At 42.6% G+C, this 19,225-nt stretch overlaps 1 protein-coding gene across 8 annotated transcripts in view; it reads left to right on the top strand.

Moving 5' to 3' along the window:
• RBM33 (RNA binding motif protein 33) overlaps positions 1-19,225 on the top strand; it is a 112,230-nt gene that overhangs the window by 21,864 nt on the left and 71,141 nt on the right. For all 8 annotated transcript variants that reach the window (XM_083189014.1, XM_083189013.1, XM_083189012.1 and 5 more), the window contains exons 5-7: positions 12,330-12,624; positions 15,811-15,924; positions 16,942-17,113. In XM_083189014.1, coding sequence (XP_083045140.1) covers positions 12,330-12,624; positions 15,811-15,924; positions 16,942-17,113 — 581 coding nt within the window. The remainder of the gene's footprint in view (positions 1-12,329; positions 12,625-15,810; positions 15,925-16,941; positions 17,114-19,225) is intronic.

The following is a 19,225-nucleotide window of genomic DNA, read 5'->3' as shown; positions in this document are numbered from 1 at the left end:
TTCGTGAATTTAATCTATATTTAGTGTAGTGTTAAGAATTTTTTTTTTTTTTGTGGACATAGTGAAAATATCTTCATATATTGTGTCAATTAGTATCCAAAACTCTTTTGGAATATGGGGAGAAGTACCATTTATCCCAAGTTGCGTGAAATCTGCCAATATTATTTCTAGAGAGATAAGCATCTCTCTCATATTCAAACGTATAGTTAACCAAACTGACCCAGTCCTTAATATCCGGTGCTTTTTCTGCCATCCAAAGTCTGGCAATGCAGGTCTTGGCAAGTGCTCCAAGATTGATGGCCAGCTGCCTTAAATCCGATGCCACCCCAGTCCTAGACCATACCCCCAATATTAACGCCTTAGGACAAATTTCCTCTCGAGGAATACCTATGTTTATCAGGACATCCGCGAATTCCTTCCAAAATTTTTGCAGAGTTGTGCACTGCCATATTAAATGCCAAAAGTCACCTCCTGCCGCCCTACATTTCGGGCAGGAGTCGCTTTTATCCCTTGCAAACTTTTTAATTTTAATCGGAGTTATGTAGGTACGGTGCAAGATATTAAATTGGATCTGCTGAGTCCTGAGAGAAGTGGTAGCTAAATTGGGTATGGCAAGAGCCCTATCCCAGTCATCTGGTGTGAGCTCAGGGATTTCCCTGGACCATTTTGACATGAGATCATGCAGACCAGGGGTCGGCAGTAAGGAAGAAATATGCTTGTAGCATTTGGATACACCTTTAGACGATCCCATATTCCTTAGGAATATTTTAACTGGGTGATCTTTTATATTACTAGAGGATACGAGCAGATGTTCTTCCATTGCACTTCTAAGCTGCAGAAAACGAAAAAACATGCTATTTGGGATCTTAAATTCTACTTGCAGTTGAGCGAATGTTTTAACCCCACTTTGCATGACCACGTGGCCTACATTCCTTATTCCAAACTGCGACCAAGCAGCCATTCCCTGATGCTTTCTAATATTTTTAAAAGAGTCCAGGGAAGAGAGACTTGTTTCAGGGTCAATGTCTTTATAACCTATTATCCTAGAGATCCAGTTCCAAATTTTTAATGCTTGGGAAAGAATCGGGGGATATTTCTTGCGACATTTGTTTGTCAGGATGGCTTGTAATGGGGAGTGGCCCGGAATAGTCTTATTTATTAAGTTTAATAATTCTACTGATTGACACGGTTCTGCTACCCAGTCTCGCAGATGTACCAATTGTGTTGAGAGATAATACAATTTAAAATTGGGGAGGGAGAGTCCTCCGAGATCTCGTGGTCTCATAAGTGTGGATAGTTTAACTCTCTGTCTTTTATTTCTCCATATAAAGGAGATTATCCCGTTTATTTTCCTGAATATCATGTCAGGGATATATACAGGGGAATGTTGCATTAAGTAATGTAGTTTTGGTAGGATCATCATTTTGATGAGATTTACCCTACCTATCACTGTCAAAGGTAATTTGAGCCAGTTCTTACATTTAGATTTGATTACTACAATTACTGGGTCTATATTATATTTGACATAGTCACGTGCATCTTTAGAGATTACCACCCCCAGATAGTCAAATCTTTCTGCCCTCGGTATATCAATTACTACGTCGGGTTCCACCCGTGTCCCATTGTACGATTCTTCCACTAATAGATGGGATTTACTACTATTTATTGTTAGTCCTGAGTACAGGCCAAATTCCTGGAGGGCTCGCATCACCAAAGGAAGATCCCGCCTGTAGCTTGCCATTCCCACCAACAAATCATCCGCATAGAGTGAGACAAGGCTGTCCGCACTCCCGCCCGGGTCCCCCCGACCCAGTATGTTTCTCAGTTTACACGCAACTGGCTCTATGGCCAGAGAGAACAGCGAGGGGGAAAGCGGGCAGCCCTGCCTCGTCCCACGGTATATAGAAAATGGATCCGATACGAATCCATTAATAGTAATTCGTGCACTAGGGTTATAGTAAATCATCAGGATCCTTTTGATAAAGCATGACCCAAAGCCAAATGCCTCCAGAGTGGTCCTTAAATATGGCCACTCAAGGGAGTCAAAGGCCTTATTTGTATCAAAAGAGGCCAGGGCAGTCTCCGAACCCATCATTTTTCTCGCCTGTAAGTAAGAAAAGACTCGTCGAACGTTTATGGAGGTTGATTTCCCTTTCCTAAAACCCGTTTGATCAACGTGAACAATTTTATCCATCACCTCTCCGAGTCTATTGGCCAGTATTGTTGCATATACCTTAGCGTCCACCGTGAGCAACGAGATGGGTCTATAGGAGTCTGCCCATAAGGGGTCTTTACCCTTCTTAGGAATCACTGTGATGACTGCCTCGGTCATAGATTGTGATAATTGGCCTTCTTTTTCCATTTCCTGGTAAAAGTAGAGAAGCCTGCAAGACAGGGTATCGCTGAAGATCTTATATATTTCTACTGGTAGGCCATCGATTCCTGGGGCCTTACCAGATGCTACATTTCTTATTGCCCCTTCCACCTCACCCAACGTGATCGGTAGTTCTAAAGTTTCCCTATCTTGGCCTGACAGAGTAGGCAAATCGATGGCCCTAAGATAGGCCAAACTATTATTATAATCAGGAGTTAATTTGGAAAGATATATTTCCCTATAATGGTCGACAAACACCTTGGTAATTTTTGAAGTTTCACTCAACATTTCCCCTCCAGGAGAACAAATTTTGGAAATTGTCCTAGGAGGTTTGTCAGTTTTTGCCATATAGGCCATCAGTTTGCCAGCCCTGTCCGCCATTAGGTACATTTTATGTGAGTCTTTTAATAAACGAAACATGGCCATTTCTTGTAAGTGTGTGACCCAGGCCCGTTGTGCTATTAACCATTCCTGTTTAACAAGATCCGACTGATTTACTATATAGGTTTGTTCTAAAGCTGACATTATATTCTCTAATGTTGTAGCCTTCCTCTGTAGCTGGTTTCTAGCATACGCTTTTTTTTTAATCAAGGTACCATGCAAGTACGCTTTGAATGATTCCCAAACACTACCCGCTTTAGCCGAATCTATGTTGAAACCAAAAAAACCCTCCAGATCCATCTTTAGGTCATTGATATTTTCCAATTGAGTCAACCAAATTGGTTGAAGCTTCCAGTAACTAAAACCCCGACTTATATCTGTGTCAAGAACCATTACCAATGGGGAATGGACCGAAATTCCCCTTGAGTTGTATTCAATATTTTATTTGCTAAAGCCCTTGATGTAAAAATCATGTCAATTCGTGAGAAATTATTGTAGGAGGGGGAGTAACAAGAATATTGTCGCTGATTAGGAAATTTCTCTCGCCAGACCTCATACCATCCCAACTCGGCCGTGAATCTGGCTAGAGAACTTTCGCCAGAAGGGGAACTCTTTCTGGGACACCAGACATCAAGACCATAGTTCATCACCATATTAAAATCCCCCACACAAATGAAAGGATTATCAGATCTAACAGCAATAAACTCTAAAGCAGTTCTAAGAATATCAAAGGCAAACGGAGGAGGGATATAAATCGATAATAAGGATATTCTAGTGGTGCCAAAAATACCATCTAGAAACACATAGCGACCCCTTGGGTCAATCTGAGCAGTAATATGTTCATATACTACAACTGATGTTTTTAATCTGTAGGGTTAAATTGAATATGGGCATTTCAAAGTTTTTCATTACAAATACTTTGTGTTTTGCAAGCATACATTTCAGGCGAGGGAAACCTTTCTTGTGTATTACTAACATTTCTAGAGCGTCAAAGCACGGTGAATAAGCTTACACAAACTAAAGGCCATGTAGACGTACCCTGAAACTATACCAGTTCTATACCAATACCAGTTCTTTCAAAGAACAATCTGACACTTTCAAGTTATAAAAAGGTGAACATGCTTGAGTTTCCATGGAGGTGTTCTAGTCCTCAATCAAGAGTTCAGGTGAATCTTGGCATCCTACAGTAAAGCAGACGACCAGATCGTACTTTTAAGTCTCCCATTGTGGGGTGATAGCTTTATGAGCTTATAGGTATTAGGGTCTTATTTGGCGGGGTCATTTTGAATTCTAACTAGCCACCCCCACATATCTACATATATGGAAAATTTCTCAGGAGTGGAGTAATATACATTATCCATTGCCATGTAGAAGTCTATTCGCTGGCACCATTCCCTCAATGTAGGGGGGCAGGTGAGCACCAGTGGACTGGAAGTACTGCCCTGACTGCATTGTTCATGTTCTTAAGTAGAGATTTTTTGTATTTAGATATGGGTATAACCGAGTTTGATAAGAAGTCAGGACCGGTTGGGACAGGGTGGCCCAGTATATCCCCGGCCAGTCTTCTGATTATTAAATGACAGTCCCAAAAAAAATCCCGGATGATGTTATGGATTGCAGAGAGAAAGTGTGGGGGCAGAGTTATCGGTAACGTCTGAAATAAATTAGAGTCTAGGAAGTATGTTCATTTTGATCACTTTTATATAACCTAACCAGGTGAGTTTCTGTGGGAGCCACTTTGCCAGGTCCCTAGGTATGTTATGTAATATGGGGCTAAAATTTAGGGATAATACGTTTTGACTCGCTGTTCTGAAATTTTCACCACCACTTTTAATTTGAGCTCCAGCATAATTTCTAATGGAAATAAGCAGTGGACCTTCTCGGCAAAGTCAATTTGTATGGAATTCACATTCTCTGGTCTAGTCATTGCCAGTTTGGGAACTTGGTAGTTGAGGTTTTACATATAGTAGTATAGGAACTTCAGATTCAGGTGCTTCCGTTCGGTCTTTCTACGGCTCCACACATCTTTACGAAGGTGATGGTGGTCCAACTTTACCTCTGGGTGGTGTACACATCCTCCATATCTCGATTACCATCTTCTCCTGGCTCAATCTCGAAGTCCTTCAGTCTGCCCTCCAGCTGACAGTAGACCTACTCTAGTCCCACTGCTGGATAACACTGGTCAACACTATGCCTATAGTAAATAAAAATTCAGTCTTCATAGGGTAATTTGAGGGTGCGGAGTCTGAATATGATATTGATTTTCACAGATTGGCTTTACTTTTTTAGATAATTGGGCACCCCATAAAAAAACGCGTTAAAACGTGTATTAAGTTTTTGGATATGCAGAACTGTGTAGCTTATGTAGAAATTACTTCAAATTACTTCAAAAACAAACTCGAGACGCTAAAAATTTATATTTGACATTTAGATCAGAAATGTTGCTACAGTATAATAAATTGGAGGAAATCCAGTTCTAACCGTTTCAATCTCCATGGTTCACCTGGGTGTGCGCTTAGACACTGTCTCAACTGGTTTTCCTACCCCAAGACAAATGGTCGGAACTGCAATCGTTGCCTCAATCCTTTCAGTCCATCTCCTGCATAAAGGTGGTCGTGAAACTGGTCTCAAGCTGCCCTATGGTGGATTTTGGCCAGTTCCACTCTCGTCCACTTCAGCTGGCGCTTCTCAGCCATTGGAACCGCTCTCCTCTTCATATCAGAATTTAGTTTCTCTTGTCACAAGACATTTGGATATTTCTCCTTTGGTGGCTCCAGTCATCCAATTTCACCAAGGGTCGCTCGTTTGCCACCCATGACTGGGTCATCCTAACCACGGAAGCCAGTCTACAAGAATGGGGTGCTGTGGTTGAGGGTCACTGGTCGCAAAAAGAAACCAGTCTCCCACTTATACATCTTGAGAGCCATCCATCGTGCCGACTTCCTGAGCCACCAGGCAAATCACTCGGGAGTGGTTCCGTCACCACAACGTGTTTTCCCTCCTCTCGGATTGCTGGATTTGATAACCTCCTGCCACAACAAGAATCTTTCCCTGAACGGATCCATAAGTGATCAACAAGCTTGTCTGGTGGATGCTCTCTGGGCTCCGTGGCCATTTTAAAAGGTCTGTTTCCCATGGTGGCTCTTCTTCCACGTCCTGTTATGTCGGCTAAAGCAAGAGGACGTTGTAGAGATTCTAGTCAACCCCAAATGACTAAGGTGCTGAAGTTATTCAGATATCCTTCAATGTCACGGGGCTACTCCATGGCCTCTACATCTTCAGAAACACTTTCAAAGGAATCTCTCCACCAATCGAGGGTGATTGTACTACTCAACCCTGTTTTTGGTAACCAAACCCTACAGACTTTTTTATACCTAAAGTCTCTAAACAAGTTTGTGAAAGTCTCCAAGTTCCACATGGACACCATGTGGACTATAGTGTTAATGATGGAACCAGGGGACAGCATGGTATCCCTTGATATTCTGGATGCCTTTTTGCATTTTCCCATTGCTCCATCGCACCAGCGGTTCCTCGACTTTGCTATCCAGAAACAATACTCTGTTTCAGGTCCTTACCTTTAGGTTGGCCACTGCACCCAGGATTTTTACAAAAATAATGGCAATCATGATGGCATTCCTTAGGACGCCAGGGCATACGAGTGATCCCTTACCTGGACACCCTCCTGCTGCTAGCCAGCTCTCCAGAGGTGCTTCTCAACCATCTTCAAACCACAGTGGTCTTTCTACAAAGACACGGGTGGTTGATAAATTGGAAGAAGTCGGCTCTGGTCCCTTCCAGATGTATGGTACATCTGGGGGCATTTTTGTACTCCGAGGCTCAGCGTCTCCTTCTGCCACTGGATAAGTGTCGTCTGCTGCAGGATCGGAACCATTGGTTTTGTCAACTTAACAGGGTCACGGTGCATCAGGCAATGCAGATTCTAAGCCTCATAGTATTGACATTTGTCATGGTCGAGTGAGCACAATTCCACTCTCGTCCCCTACAGAAGCTGATCCTGAAATGATGGGATGGTCGACCTTAACATCTCGGCTCTCACACAATGTGTCTCACTCCATTGGTAAAGTCATCCCTGATCTGTTGTCTCAACGAAGCTCATCTCATGGTGGGTCGACCTTTCTGGATTCCACAATGGGTCCTTCTCACCGCAGACGCCAGATGGGGGGTGGGGGGCCATAGTAGAATCCCAAACCTTGCAAGGAAGAGGGACCCCTGCAGAAACCTGCCTGTCCATAAACATTTTGGAGCTGAAAGCGGTCCTCAACACACTACCTAAATCGCCAGGACGGTACCAGAAGCGTAGGAGCCATGAAGGTAACAAAGATCATTCAATGGGCCGAAGGCCATGTACCAGCCATTCCTTCTAGGAGTGTTAAATTGGGAGTCGGACTTTGTAAGTCGCCAAGACGTACATCCAGGGGGGTGGTCTCTGAATCCCGAAGTGTTTCGGTTGATTGTCGAGAGATGGGGCAAGCCAGATGTGGATCTCATGGTGTCTTCTCACAACAATAAAGTGCCCCTGTTCGGATGCAGGTCCAGGGATCCTCGAGCAATGTTCACAGAAGCTCTCTCCCTATCATGGAGATTTCGTCTTCCATATGCCTTTTCCTCCAGTGTCATTGCTTCCTAGAGTTCTAAGGAAACTGAAACAAGAAGGGAGAAGTCTGATTCTGGTGGCCCAGAAGGCACTGGTTTGCAGATCTACTGCGTCTGTTTGTTGCTCCACCATTTCGACTACCTTTACGACAGGATCTTCCCGGTCAGGGCCCTTGTGTACACACTGGTCTGGACCAGTTGGCTCTTTAGACAGCCGTCCTAAGAAACAAGGGTTTTTCAGAGAAAGGGGTTTTTCAGAGAAAGTGGCCAATACTATGATTCGGGCTCGAAAGCCAGCATCAGCACGGATATACTACAGGTTGAGTATCCCGTATCCGAATATCCGTTATCCGAATTATTCCGAAAACCATACTTTCCAGAAAGTGGAAAAAAAAATTGTTTAGCTAAAAACTCACTGGGGACATCTGTAACAGCACTACTGAGGACATGATATGTAACTGGCACTATATATGTACAAGAAAATGATTGCTTGGCATTCAAATTCAATAACTGAGATAGTACACAAATTTTGTTTCATGTTTTGAAACCTTGTTTTTTGAACAAATAAAATATATTTGTGTGTATTTTATGTGGTAATAAAATATATTTGTGTTTATTTTATGTGTTTATACAGCATAAATGCAAGATACTTCAAAATACATCATTGAAATATTGAAATATTCCAAAATACGGAATAATCCGTTATCCAAAATTCTCCTGGTCCCGAGCATTTTGGATACGGGATACTCAACCTGTATAGGGTTTGGCACACTTATTTCTCTTGGTGTAGCTCTAAGGGGTTATGATACCAAGGTTTTCAGGAGCGCAAGAATCCTATCTTTTCTGCAACGTTGTCTGGATTTAGGCTTGCTGTTGTCATCACTGAGAGTGCAGATGTCTGCTCTGTCTGTGGGGTTTCAGAGACAAATTACCTCTTTACCCAACGTGTGTACACCTTCTTTTATGGGATACTGCAGTTCCAACCACTGTACACACCTCCGAATTATCCTTGGGGATCTCTCTGTAGTCCTGGGGGCGCTTTCTGCACCCCCTTTTGAGCCTTTAACATCTGTAGAAGAAGAAAAGCAGAGTTATGATAAACCTACCTTTGCTTAACTCCCTTTCTTCGAAGTTCCTGGGACCACAGGGCGCCCAGCCTGACACACCTGTTAAAATGGGGGCATATGTGACCTTGGTCCCTTTCCTCTATGTATGAGTGAATGTACTGTTGTGTCCACAGTCTGTCCCCTTTCCTTCTCTGCTTCCTGCTGGGACTTGCTACCAAACTGAAAGTCCTGTACTAGGAGGTTGGGATATAGGGGAGAGGAGCCAGGCATGCTGGGAAGCCCAAAAGCTTTGGAAATTGGTGCCTGGTCCTCTGGATCCACCTACAACCCTAATATCTTCCCTTTGGTCCCAGGAACCTCAAAGAAAGGCAGTTAACTGAAGGTAGGTTTAACATAACTCCTCTTTTTGAGCCTTTTTAGTACACCTGGCTCGTCTGCAAGATTTTCCTATTGGCAATCGGCTCGTCGAGTCCCCGACTTTGTGGCGCTCTTGTGTTGATCACCACTCCTAATCTTCTATGAAGATAGGGCGGTGTTACGTACCAAGTTGGATTATCTCCCTAAAGTTTTCTCTGGTTTTCATATTAACCAGTAGATAGTGGTACTGCTTTTTTCTCTCCTGACTCTGTTGTGCATGAGTCTTTGGATGTCCTTAGGGCATTACGCATCTGCGTGTCCAGGATGACTTAATTCCTAAAGACTGACTACTTATTCATCCTTATTGATGTCAGAATGAGATGCTGGCCAGCGTCTAGACCAGGGCTGGGCAACACCGGCCCTCCAAAGTTGATGAACTACACATCCCAGCATGCCTTGCATCAGTTTCAGCATAGCCACATAGCAAAACTAATGCAAAGCATCCTGGGATGTGTAGTTCATTAACATCTGGAGGGCCGGTGTTGCCCAGCCCTGGTCTAGACAGACCCTGGCCTGTTGGCTGCGATCAAAGATCAGCCCGACTAGAAAAACAGTGTGTGTCCCATAAGACTTTTAACCTAAGACTTGAGCTTCGAAGAAAATAAAAACCAACAGTCTTTCTGCATTATATTGTAAATACCTGTGACTCTTAGGTGTTGCAAATGAAACGACAAGTACAAGAACCCTGCAAAAGCTAAACGAAATCCCCATCTACCCACAATGATTATTTTTTTTCTATTCCCATTGACCAAATATAAAGGAAAAAAAAACCTGAGAAATTGCTTTAGCTTTGGAGTATAACCTCATTTGTAGAGCAAATAAAAACAATACAGGTTGAGTATCCCTTATCCATATTGTTCCGAAAACCATAGTTTCCAGAATGCCTTTTTTTTTTTTAATCAAACTAAAGGTATCCATCGAAAAGAGCACAGAGGTCCAATAATTTCTTAATTGAAGTGTAATAGACTAGGTCCTGTGAGCCTTTTTTTCTATTTATTATATTTTAGATTTTATATAATACCCAGGTAAGGGCAAAAAAAGCATAATTGGGCATATAATGCAAATTAAAAATGGTTCTTAAGGTGGCCATACACTGCCTGCAATGTCTCGCAGCAGTGTACGGACACCCGACAGCCTCCGTTGTGATGGATTGCATGCATCCCTGCTTCCCGCCCGCTCCAGAACGGGTGGACGGATAGCCAGCCTTCCGACCACCTAGTCGGTTCCGATGCGCACGGGACCGTGCATCGGACCCGACTGCATGTCAGGGAGAGGCGATTTGGTCCGATTTAACGGGCAGAATGGTCGCAATTGACCGAAATCTGACCAAATCACCTCAGTGTATGGGCACCTTTAGTCTAGAGAGGGACCATCAAGTACTTCATCCCACTACATTATTGTATTCTATTTTTTGGGGCGGTGTAATTAGTACTGGGCAGGTAAACTAATGAAAAGTCAATTTTCCAGAGCTTCTCCTTGACTTAGATCAGCGGTTCCCAACCCGTGGTACGCGTACCACCGGGGGTACGCGCTGGTCTTGCAGGGGGTATGCAAACCAGTCGCCGCTAATGGCGGCTGCGTGACCCGGCACATACGCAGGACGCCGGGTCACGCCGCCGCTGCTGGAAGGCAGTAAGACGGGTTGCTGGGGGTATGCTGCGCCGGCTTCTGAGCCTGAGGGGAGGAGAGTGTATTGCGCATCTCTCCTACCCCTCACCGTGCTTCCCTGTGACTGGGCCGCCCGTCAGCCAATCAGAGCTTGCAGGCCGGCCGCCAATCAGGAGCCGGCCTGCGAACTTTGATTGGCGGGCAACCCAGTCACAGTGAAGGGAAGGAGAGATGCGCGCAGTGTGCTGTACTCTCCTTCCCTGAGAGAAGAAGGCAGCGGAGGCAGCTACAGTGACTGCAGGGGGACACTGGACTGTCCTCTCCCCGGCAGCAGCATCAATGGTGAGTGTGCTGCTGCTTGGAAACACTGTGGGGGGCATTGGCACTGTGGGGGTATACTTATTACTGGCACTGTGTTGGCATATTTATTGCTGGCACTGTGGGGGGCATTGCTGGCACTCTGGGGCATACCATATTGATGGCACTATGGGGGCACACCATATTGCTGGCACTGTGGGGGCATACTTGTTTCTGGCACTGTGGAGCATTGCTGGCACAGTGGGGGGCATACCATATTGGTGGCACTGTGGGGGCATACCATATTGGTGGCACTGTGGGGGCATACCATATTGGTGGCACTGTGGGGGCATACCATATTGGTGGCACTGTGGGGGCATACCATATTGCTGGCACTGTGGGGGCATACCATATTGCTGGCACTGTGGGGGCATAATTGTTGCTGGAACTGTGGGGCATTGCTGGCACTGTGGGGGCATATTTATTGCTGGCACTGTGGGGGGCATTGCTGGCACTGTGGAGGCATACCATATTGCTGGCACTGTGGGGGCATTGCTGACACTGTGGGGGCATACCATATTGCTGGCACTGTGGGGGCATACCATATTGCTGGCACTGTGGGGGCATACCATATTGCTGGCACTGTGGGGGCATACCATATTGCTGGCACTGTGGGGGGCATTGCTGGCACTGTGGGGGCATACCATATTGCTGGCACTGTGGGGGCATATTTATTGCTGGCACTGTGGGGGCATATTTATTGCTGGCACTGTGGGGGGCACTGCTGGCACTGTGGGGGCATACCATATTGCTGGCACTGTGGGGGCATACCATATTGCTTTACACTGTGGGGGGCATTGCTGGCACTGTGGGGGCATACTTGTTGCTGGCACTGTGGGACATTGCTGGCACTGTGGGGCATACTTGTTGCTGGCACTATGGGGGCATACTTGTTGCTGGCACTGTATGGGGCATTGTTGGCACTGTGGGCGCATACCCAGTACCATGGGGTCATACCTGGCACCAAGGTGGCATTCCTGTTTCTGGCACTGTGGGGGCATACGTGGCACCATTGGAGCATATGTGTATCTGGCACTTTTGAGGGCATATGTGTGGCACTATTGGAAGGCTAACGTGATCCCTTGGATAGAGATTTGACAGTGTTCTGTTATTTTATATGCTGTCCGCAGAATGGGCTGAGCTTATATTGTGGTCAAGTGGTTGCACTTTTTTTTTTTTTTTCGTCATTGCCAGTATGAACGCTATGTTTTATATTTGGTACCAGAATGATTTTTGTAGTATAAACTGGGCACTAGAATCTTTTTGGATATCATACATCAGCATGTTCTTAAATTCATCTGAAGACATGGCACATACCACCACAGTGAAAATGGGGGAGTGACTTGCCCCTGTTAAGCCACACCCTTCAAATGAGACCACGCCCCCTAAAATTTTTCACGAAGGGGTACTCCTAAATGAAAAGCCTAATCAAGGGGTACGGGAAAAAATGACTTAGATCATCCATAAAGTTAAGTGATCTCATTATTTTTTATTTTTTTTTCCAATCCTAGTTCACAAGAAGTTACTGTCAGTCTCAATGCAACCGCCGGGGAAATGTCTTCATTTGACCTTACTAAGAGCATGAATGAGGAGTGTACAGGAGAGGAAGCAGAATTTGAAGAAGCGGAGAATGAAGAGGTATATGAAGACCTCGATTTGCAAGAGGCTAACCCTGAAAATTTGGCGGTTGACTCCTATGAAGAAAATTATGATGAGCTTGGTGATGAACAGGTAGAATATGCTGAAGAAGAAACCACAGATGAGGTACTGGAGCTTGAGATCAATGAACCTCTGGATGAATTTCAAGTAAGTCCCCACTTGTATCTCTGCTGATTATGGTTCTTCGTTTGCCTTGCGGTTTGAGGGCAATTTGAAATCTATTCACTTCCAGAATGAGATGAAAATAAGACCTATTATCAGTGTCTGCCAGTTTCTTTATCTAGATTGTGACAGTTTGTGTTGACAGCTTGTTTGTTGTCAGGTAACGGTCTTTTGTCATGCTAGACGGCAAAAGAGAATCATGACCTTGAGGATTGTATCCTCGTGGATGAAACTGCTTTGTGTTCCAGGGTCCACTTGCAATTGTTCACACTGTTTAATGCAAAAGCTATTATCCAAGCTTTTGAACAAGATCTGATAGTCATCTAAAGCTAAAAGATTATTGACTTCCTAAAGACATCCTTAAGGTGCTTACTCTAAGGAAATGATTGATTGCTCTCACCAGTCAGTTTTGTAACTAATAGCTGTCCAAACCTGAATGAAGAGATTGAAGGGACAGTGTTTGCCCACAGAGATAATAGATTTATAAAGGATTCATTATTTTAAGGGTAGGTTGGTTAGAATAGAAAAGGTTAATTTTGTGTATGTGTGAACATTTTTTTTTTTTGCAATTCAAGACCTAATTTTTTCATACAGATAAGGTTTTCTTAATCTTAAGATGTTATGGTGCATAAACATATTGTTACAGACCATGTTTTTTTCCTACTACTATGATTAGACATTAAAACCTTTTATATGTATATTGGCTATCAGATCGTCCCGCTGACCCAGATTGAATAGAATACAAACTGAATGTGCAATCAAATACTTGTTTTATGTTTGTGCGTATAGAGCTTCTATAAAGCAAAACTATACAAATGCTGTGAAGTTATTCTACATTATTCTGGTAGTAATATGTTCTGTGGTACATGGGATAAACTAGAAAAATATCTCCTCTTCCATTGAAGATGCTGACACTTTTGGAAGTTCTCTAAGTTAAGAAAAGATATAGAGTTTTTTTTTTCTCATTTGATGCCTGTCTCTTAGTTACTATTGTCTTCTCATGAAGCTTTGTTTGTTTGAGAATGGCTTGGGTATGGCATTATGAGGCTGCTTGGGTGGAAGTCCTCTCTTTTCATTGTTCAGGCGATAGGTCTTGTATTCACTGTGTATTGGCGCATCCATCACTGGACATTTGAAATGAACATGGTTTATAACACGTGCCGGCTTAAGTAGTGTTCATTCTAGCACCCGCCATCTTTGAAAACCCATGCAGTTCCTGTTCCCTGCCTGGGGTGTCGCTGTCTGCTTTGGTGTTTCTAGCACAGGTCTGCTTTGCATGTCAGTGCTGATATACAGACCACACTGTGCTAGAAGCACTACAGCAGACAGCGACACCCAAGGCAAGGAAGTGCATGGGTTTTCAAAGATGGCGGGTGCTAGAATGAACACTATTAAGTTTGTAGCATGATTTTTATATATATTTATATAACTGGTTCCCGAATTTAAAATAAAACTTCAGTAATAACGCTTGTTATGTTTTTGTATTTGGAAATTCCAAAGACATTGCTTATAACAAAACTGCTTAGCAAGGATAGAATATGTTTAAAATGCCCCACTCCCCCATAATGCTTTATCATACATATACCCCCAAAGTACAAGCCACCGTGCTCCTAATCATCATTTTTCAAACATCCTGTAATATGGCAGTTATGTATTTAGTGCCAGTTTTCTTGGGTCCCTGCCCCATTGGTGCTTACAATATATTCCTTACCAAATTTTCACCACTGAGATAGTATGTATTTTTGGCTTGTGGGAGGAAATCGAAGTATATGAATGAAAAACAAGAAAAAAATAGAGATGATATACAAACTCCACACAGTTAGGGCTATGGTGGGATTCAAACCAATTACCTCAGTGCTGTGAGGAAGTAGTGTTGCTGATTGGTTACTACTTGATCTTTCTTCACTTATCACTCTTCAAAATGTACAATATTTTTCCCCAAGCAGGGTAGGGTTTGAAAGGACAACAACACTGAGTTAACTGTAATCACGAGAGCTTCTCTTAGCCCTAAGCTGTTTGAATACCTTCAAGTGCTGTATTTTAATGCGCTATGTTCTAGTTCTAGAATAGTATATAGTCTTATCAAATGAGGAAAAACTCTTTAGCCTGCTGTTTCTTAATACTCTATCTATGTTACTTTTAAAGACACTGTATAAAGACACTGTATAAAGTCTAAACAAGGAGGTAAATGGTTCCAACCAGATTTAACGAATATAGATTTCATTCTATTTCTCCATCATGCTGGTGGAGACTGGTTAAAACAGGGACTTTATTCTTTCTGGTATCCAGAAATTTTTCTAGTTTGTTTATATTGCTCTGAATTCAGTATTTTTTTTAGAATCTCCACCCTGAATTTATAGTCAAAAGTAATACCTGGTTCATAAATGAAATAGAACAATATGATCTGCGGAAGGAGGAAAAAGAAATCTTGTATGGAGAAACTTTTTTATTCATTTATAAATTACGTTTTCCTGCCTTTTTGGTCACTGGGGAGGGGGTGATGCAATTTCCCCCCACGACTGCCATTGTCCGGCAGAGCAATTAATTTGTTGCTCCATTCATGCTGGCATACCACGGTGGGGCACCATTCTTCTCACAGCCGCCAGAGACGGCATTAAAAAATGTGCAAGAAGACTATTTTAGCCACTGTAACAGTGTGTTTGGGCTTAACAAGCGCCATAATTGCTCCGGGTGCCCATTAATTAGCGCCACCCGTGAAACATTTGAATTCTTCCCTTGGAAATGAGCTTTTAGTACCTTGCGATATTTCTGCTTGGGGTAAGGGGTTTGGCTCTGCACACAACAAATTGTATGCCTTATTGTTTGGGCATCTTCCTCCCGCAGATATTCTTAAATCTACTTGCGCAGGGGTGCTATCCTACGCAACCATGAAATGACATAAAGAAGAGAAAGAGGAAAGCGTTGCTGGACGCACTCATTGGGGGAAAGAAATTTTTTTATTCTTTTTTGAGTAATAACAAAAATCATTTTTATGATTTAGAATTCAATTGAACTCTAAATCATAAAAAATTGTATTTAACAGATGTATGTAACTTCCAGTAGATGCTAGAAGCAAGAAGTACTTGTGTCTTTTGGGGTAGCCTATGGCTGTGACTAATAGTGTAAATTCCTAATTTGTTTTCTTATGCCTTCTTGGTCTCATTCTGTAAGGAGGAAGACTTTGCGCAGTCATACAAAAGGCAGGAGGCTAATGAAGAACAGTACATGGAAGATGTAGCAGTGGATACAGCAGAGCCGGAAGAAGCTGCTAATGAATCTGAAGAGGTAATGCATGGTTCTTCATAGAATCCCCCCCCCCCCCATATTCTTCATAGAATAGGGCGAATGAATCCCTTTTGTGGCTCTTCATGTGCCTGGTAAAGTTACAAGTAATTTACTTATAGAGGAAAACCCTTTAGAGCTGAAAAGAAGCAATTCAATTGTTGCTCCATTCACGCATACAGGCAATTGGAGAGACACTTTTCAGCTTGCAGCCTCCTGAGGTGTGGGCTGAAATGTGGGAAAGCACCATTGTTTGGGCACCCAAACCAGAACTTTAGTATGGTTTAACCAGGGCATTGGGGCAATTAAATAGCCCCAATGGGTCCCAAAATGTTTAGGTGCCCACAAAACAATTGAATCAGACACTTTTTGAGATGATCTGTCAGCCACAGTATTTTTAACTCCTAAACATAGGATTACACCCCGCACTGTGATCATTACTATAGATCAGTGCCTCAATATCTGAGTGGACTATTCAGATATATGTATATATGTATATGGAAATTAAAGTATGCAAACCTTAATTTACAAAAAAATTATAGAGAAGTCTTGATATTTCATGTCCAAAATAATCCAAATGACAGCTTTCACTTCCTACTCTGTATGTAACTTGCACGATTCACATTATTTAGTAGGGTCCCAGCACTCACACATACCTAAAATCTCTGCCAATTACCTTCAGCACCAGGCTGTCTCTATAGTATTGGAATCCATCAGAGCAGCTCTAAGGCTTTCACTTTGAGACACTGTCTTGAATCTTCCCTGCCACAGAGTAAGCTGAGTAGCAGAATGGAGATTAGTTATCACATTTTTGCTAGAAAATGTTAACAGAAAATAAAGTATGAATTTGACAGTAAACTGGAAATTGTGCTGGAGTGTGAATTGCAGCTTCTTACTTTCTCAGTTACATTTTTTGTTCTGTGTGTATGTGATTTGCTGTGTATAATTGTATAATTGAGGTAATCAAGCTAATATTGCAATATAGTTTATCTGATGGTCGCTCTCATTGTTTCTAACTAGGTTCATGTTGAGTCACAAGAGTTACCGCCTGACTCTAAAGAGGAGTCTGATGAAGATGAGGAGGAGGAGGAAGGAGGTGGTCGTATACGTTTCAAAACTGAACGTAAAGAAGGAACAATTATCCGACTTTCTGATACCACTCGAGAAAGGCGTAACATTCCAGAAACCTTAGGTAATACTTTTTTTTTTTTTTCTTGGAAGGCTCAATTGTTGGCCTTAAGCATTTTGTTTGTGGTGGTGCATTGTCCATTTTTATGATGTTGAAGCCGATTTGAGCTTCCCAGCTGCAGACACAACTTGATCTGCAGACACAACTGGTGATTCAGGATCACCGATACCTTGTCAGCACCTTCTGTTCCTTGGGCTGGTACTCGACAAACACATTTTTCTGTCAGTCCAATGTCAAGAATCATCCAGAAGCTAATGACGACGGTCAGTGACTCAACTGTGGTGTTTTTTTCTATGAATTAAGTTTTTGGGCACAATGGTTTTTACATTTGAGACCATTTGTTACACCAGGTTATACTTACGAGAGTTCCAATGAGAAATTCTCCAACAATGGGTGGGTTCCACAAAGTGGTCCTTGTCTTAGATTCTAATTCTGTCCAACAATACTCACCATTCTATGCAATGATGGGTGGTTTCCAAGCATCTGTTTCAAGGACAAACTTTGGTCTTGACTAATTGAGTTCTTGTGATCAGATGTGATTGACTTTATATCTTTGTCAGAAGGCCTTTGGTTGCCTTTGGAGACGACTCTTCCAGTCAGTGCTTACGAACATGGTGCCATCTAATGGGCCCCATACATCAGCAATCACAATTAATGGTTTTCCAGATCCAGTGATTTTTTTTTTTCGAATGTAAATTTTTAATATAGAATGTGCCTTCCCAATTGGAAAAAAATGCTGTGCCCTAAAAAAAAAAAAATCCTACAGTGAACACTATGTGGTAAAATTCGCAATTGCATGCATCTTATTATACATTATATTATAGTCCTGCATGCAGGCTCGATGATAAAATATTGGGTGATGCTCTGCACATATTATGATATCACATGTCTGAGAAAGCAAGGGAAATTTTTACAATATCTTTACATATGCCATCGTTCTGATGTGTTCATAGTCTTTCAATCAGGGGCAAATTGTACTTAGGACCAATCACTTAGCCAGAAATTGTCTCTCAATTTCACTTTAATCAAGATACTAATTCCAGATTTGGATTATAGTAGTAGAGGGCTCTCTTACTTCGATACTCAAACACAAATGGGTGGTTGCAGAAAGCAGACATCCACTTATAAAAAAGATTTCTTTTTTGGGGGCACACGTTTGTTAAAATTTTATGTCATGATTATATGTACTAAAACTTAGCTTTTAATGGGTTCCATGTTAAAATATACCAGCTACCCTTGGGTGGCTGTGAAACACATACAAAAAAGTAGGAATGGAAATGCACCACCTGATGATCAAACTTAGTGTTCCCGCTAGGCTGTTTGGGCAGGGCGCTGTGACCTGCTTGATTTATTTATTTTTTTTAAAGGGCAAAATGCGCCCTGTCTCTCTGGCAGCGCCTCGCTAAAACAGACTGCTTTCCTCCCTGCAGGTGAGACCGGGGAAGCCTGGCGCCGCTGTAGATAGCGATGCCCGACTCTTCCCCAGCAATACAAAGCCTTCGGGGCAGCTGGGCCCGCCCCCTTCTGTGATGGCGGCGGCCGGGCCTGCCCCTTTTCTTGACGGTGGCGGGCCCGGTCCGCCCCCTTCATGCTGCCCCCTGTGAAGTGGCGACCTGCCCGTCGAAGTTCCTAGAAGGAACACTAAAACCTGCGCTGGCAGAATTTTTTTATTTTTTTATTATTTCTTTGAATTTGTTTTGGGGATTTATGGTACAACGAAAAGTAGGACAAATAATGTCTTGATCCTCTATGATGCTCAGTAACTGGATTGACTTCCAAGAATTGGTAGTTGGCTTATTTATTTTCTTTAGACTCAAATTTAAGGAAGTTCTTTTGAGAGTATACAGCCCTTCTCTTTGCTGCCCATTTCTTCATTAAAATTCCTTTTGAAGACACTATGCACTCACCCTTTATTCTTTTATACTGTAAAAATAAGAAAAGAATATCCTTGTACAAAAAGCATAAAATAAATTAAATTTCTTTTTTTTTTGTTCTATTTAAATAATAAGCCTCTTTTTAGTTACCTGTTGCTTCAGTACTGAAGTACTGTACTTTTTAGATGCTGTTAGCTTAACTTTGTGCTGTTTTTACAGTCCGATGTGTAATGCTGAAAGT

Source organism: Crinia signifera, chromosome 5 (assembly GCF_055691185.1).
Source record: "Crinia signifera chromosome 5, ASM5569118v1, whole genome shotgun sequence".
Lineage (NCBI taxonomy): Eukaryota > Metazoa > Chordata > Amphibia > Anura > Myobatrachidae > Crinia > Crinia signifera.
Note: the sequence above shows the minus strand (reverse complement) of the source record. Positions and strands in the feature narration are given on the sequence as shown.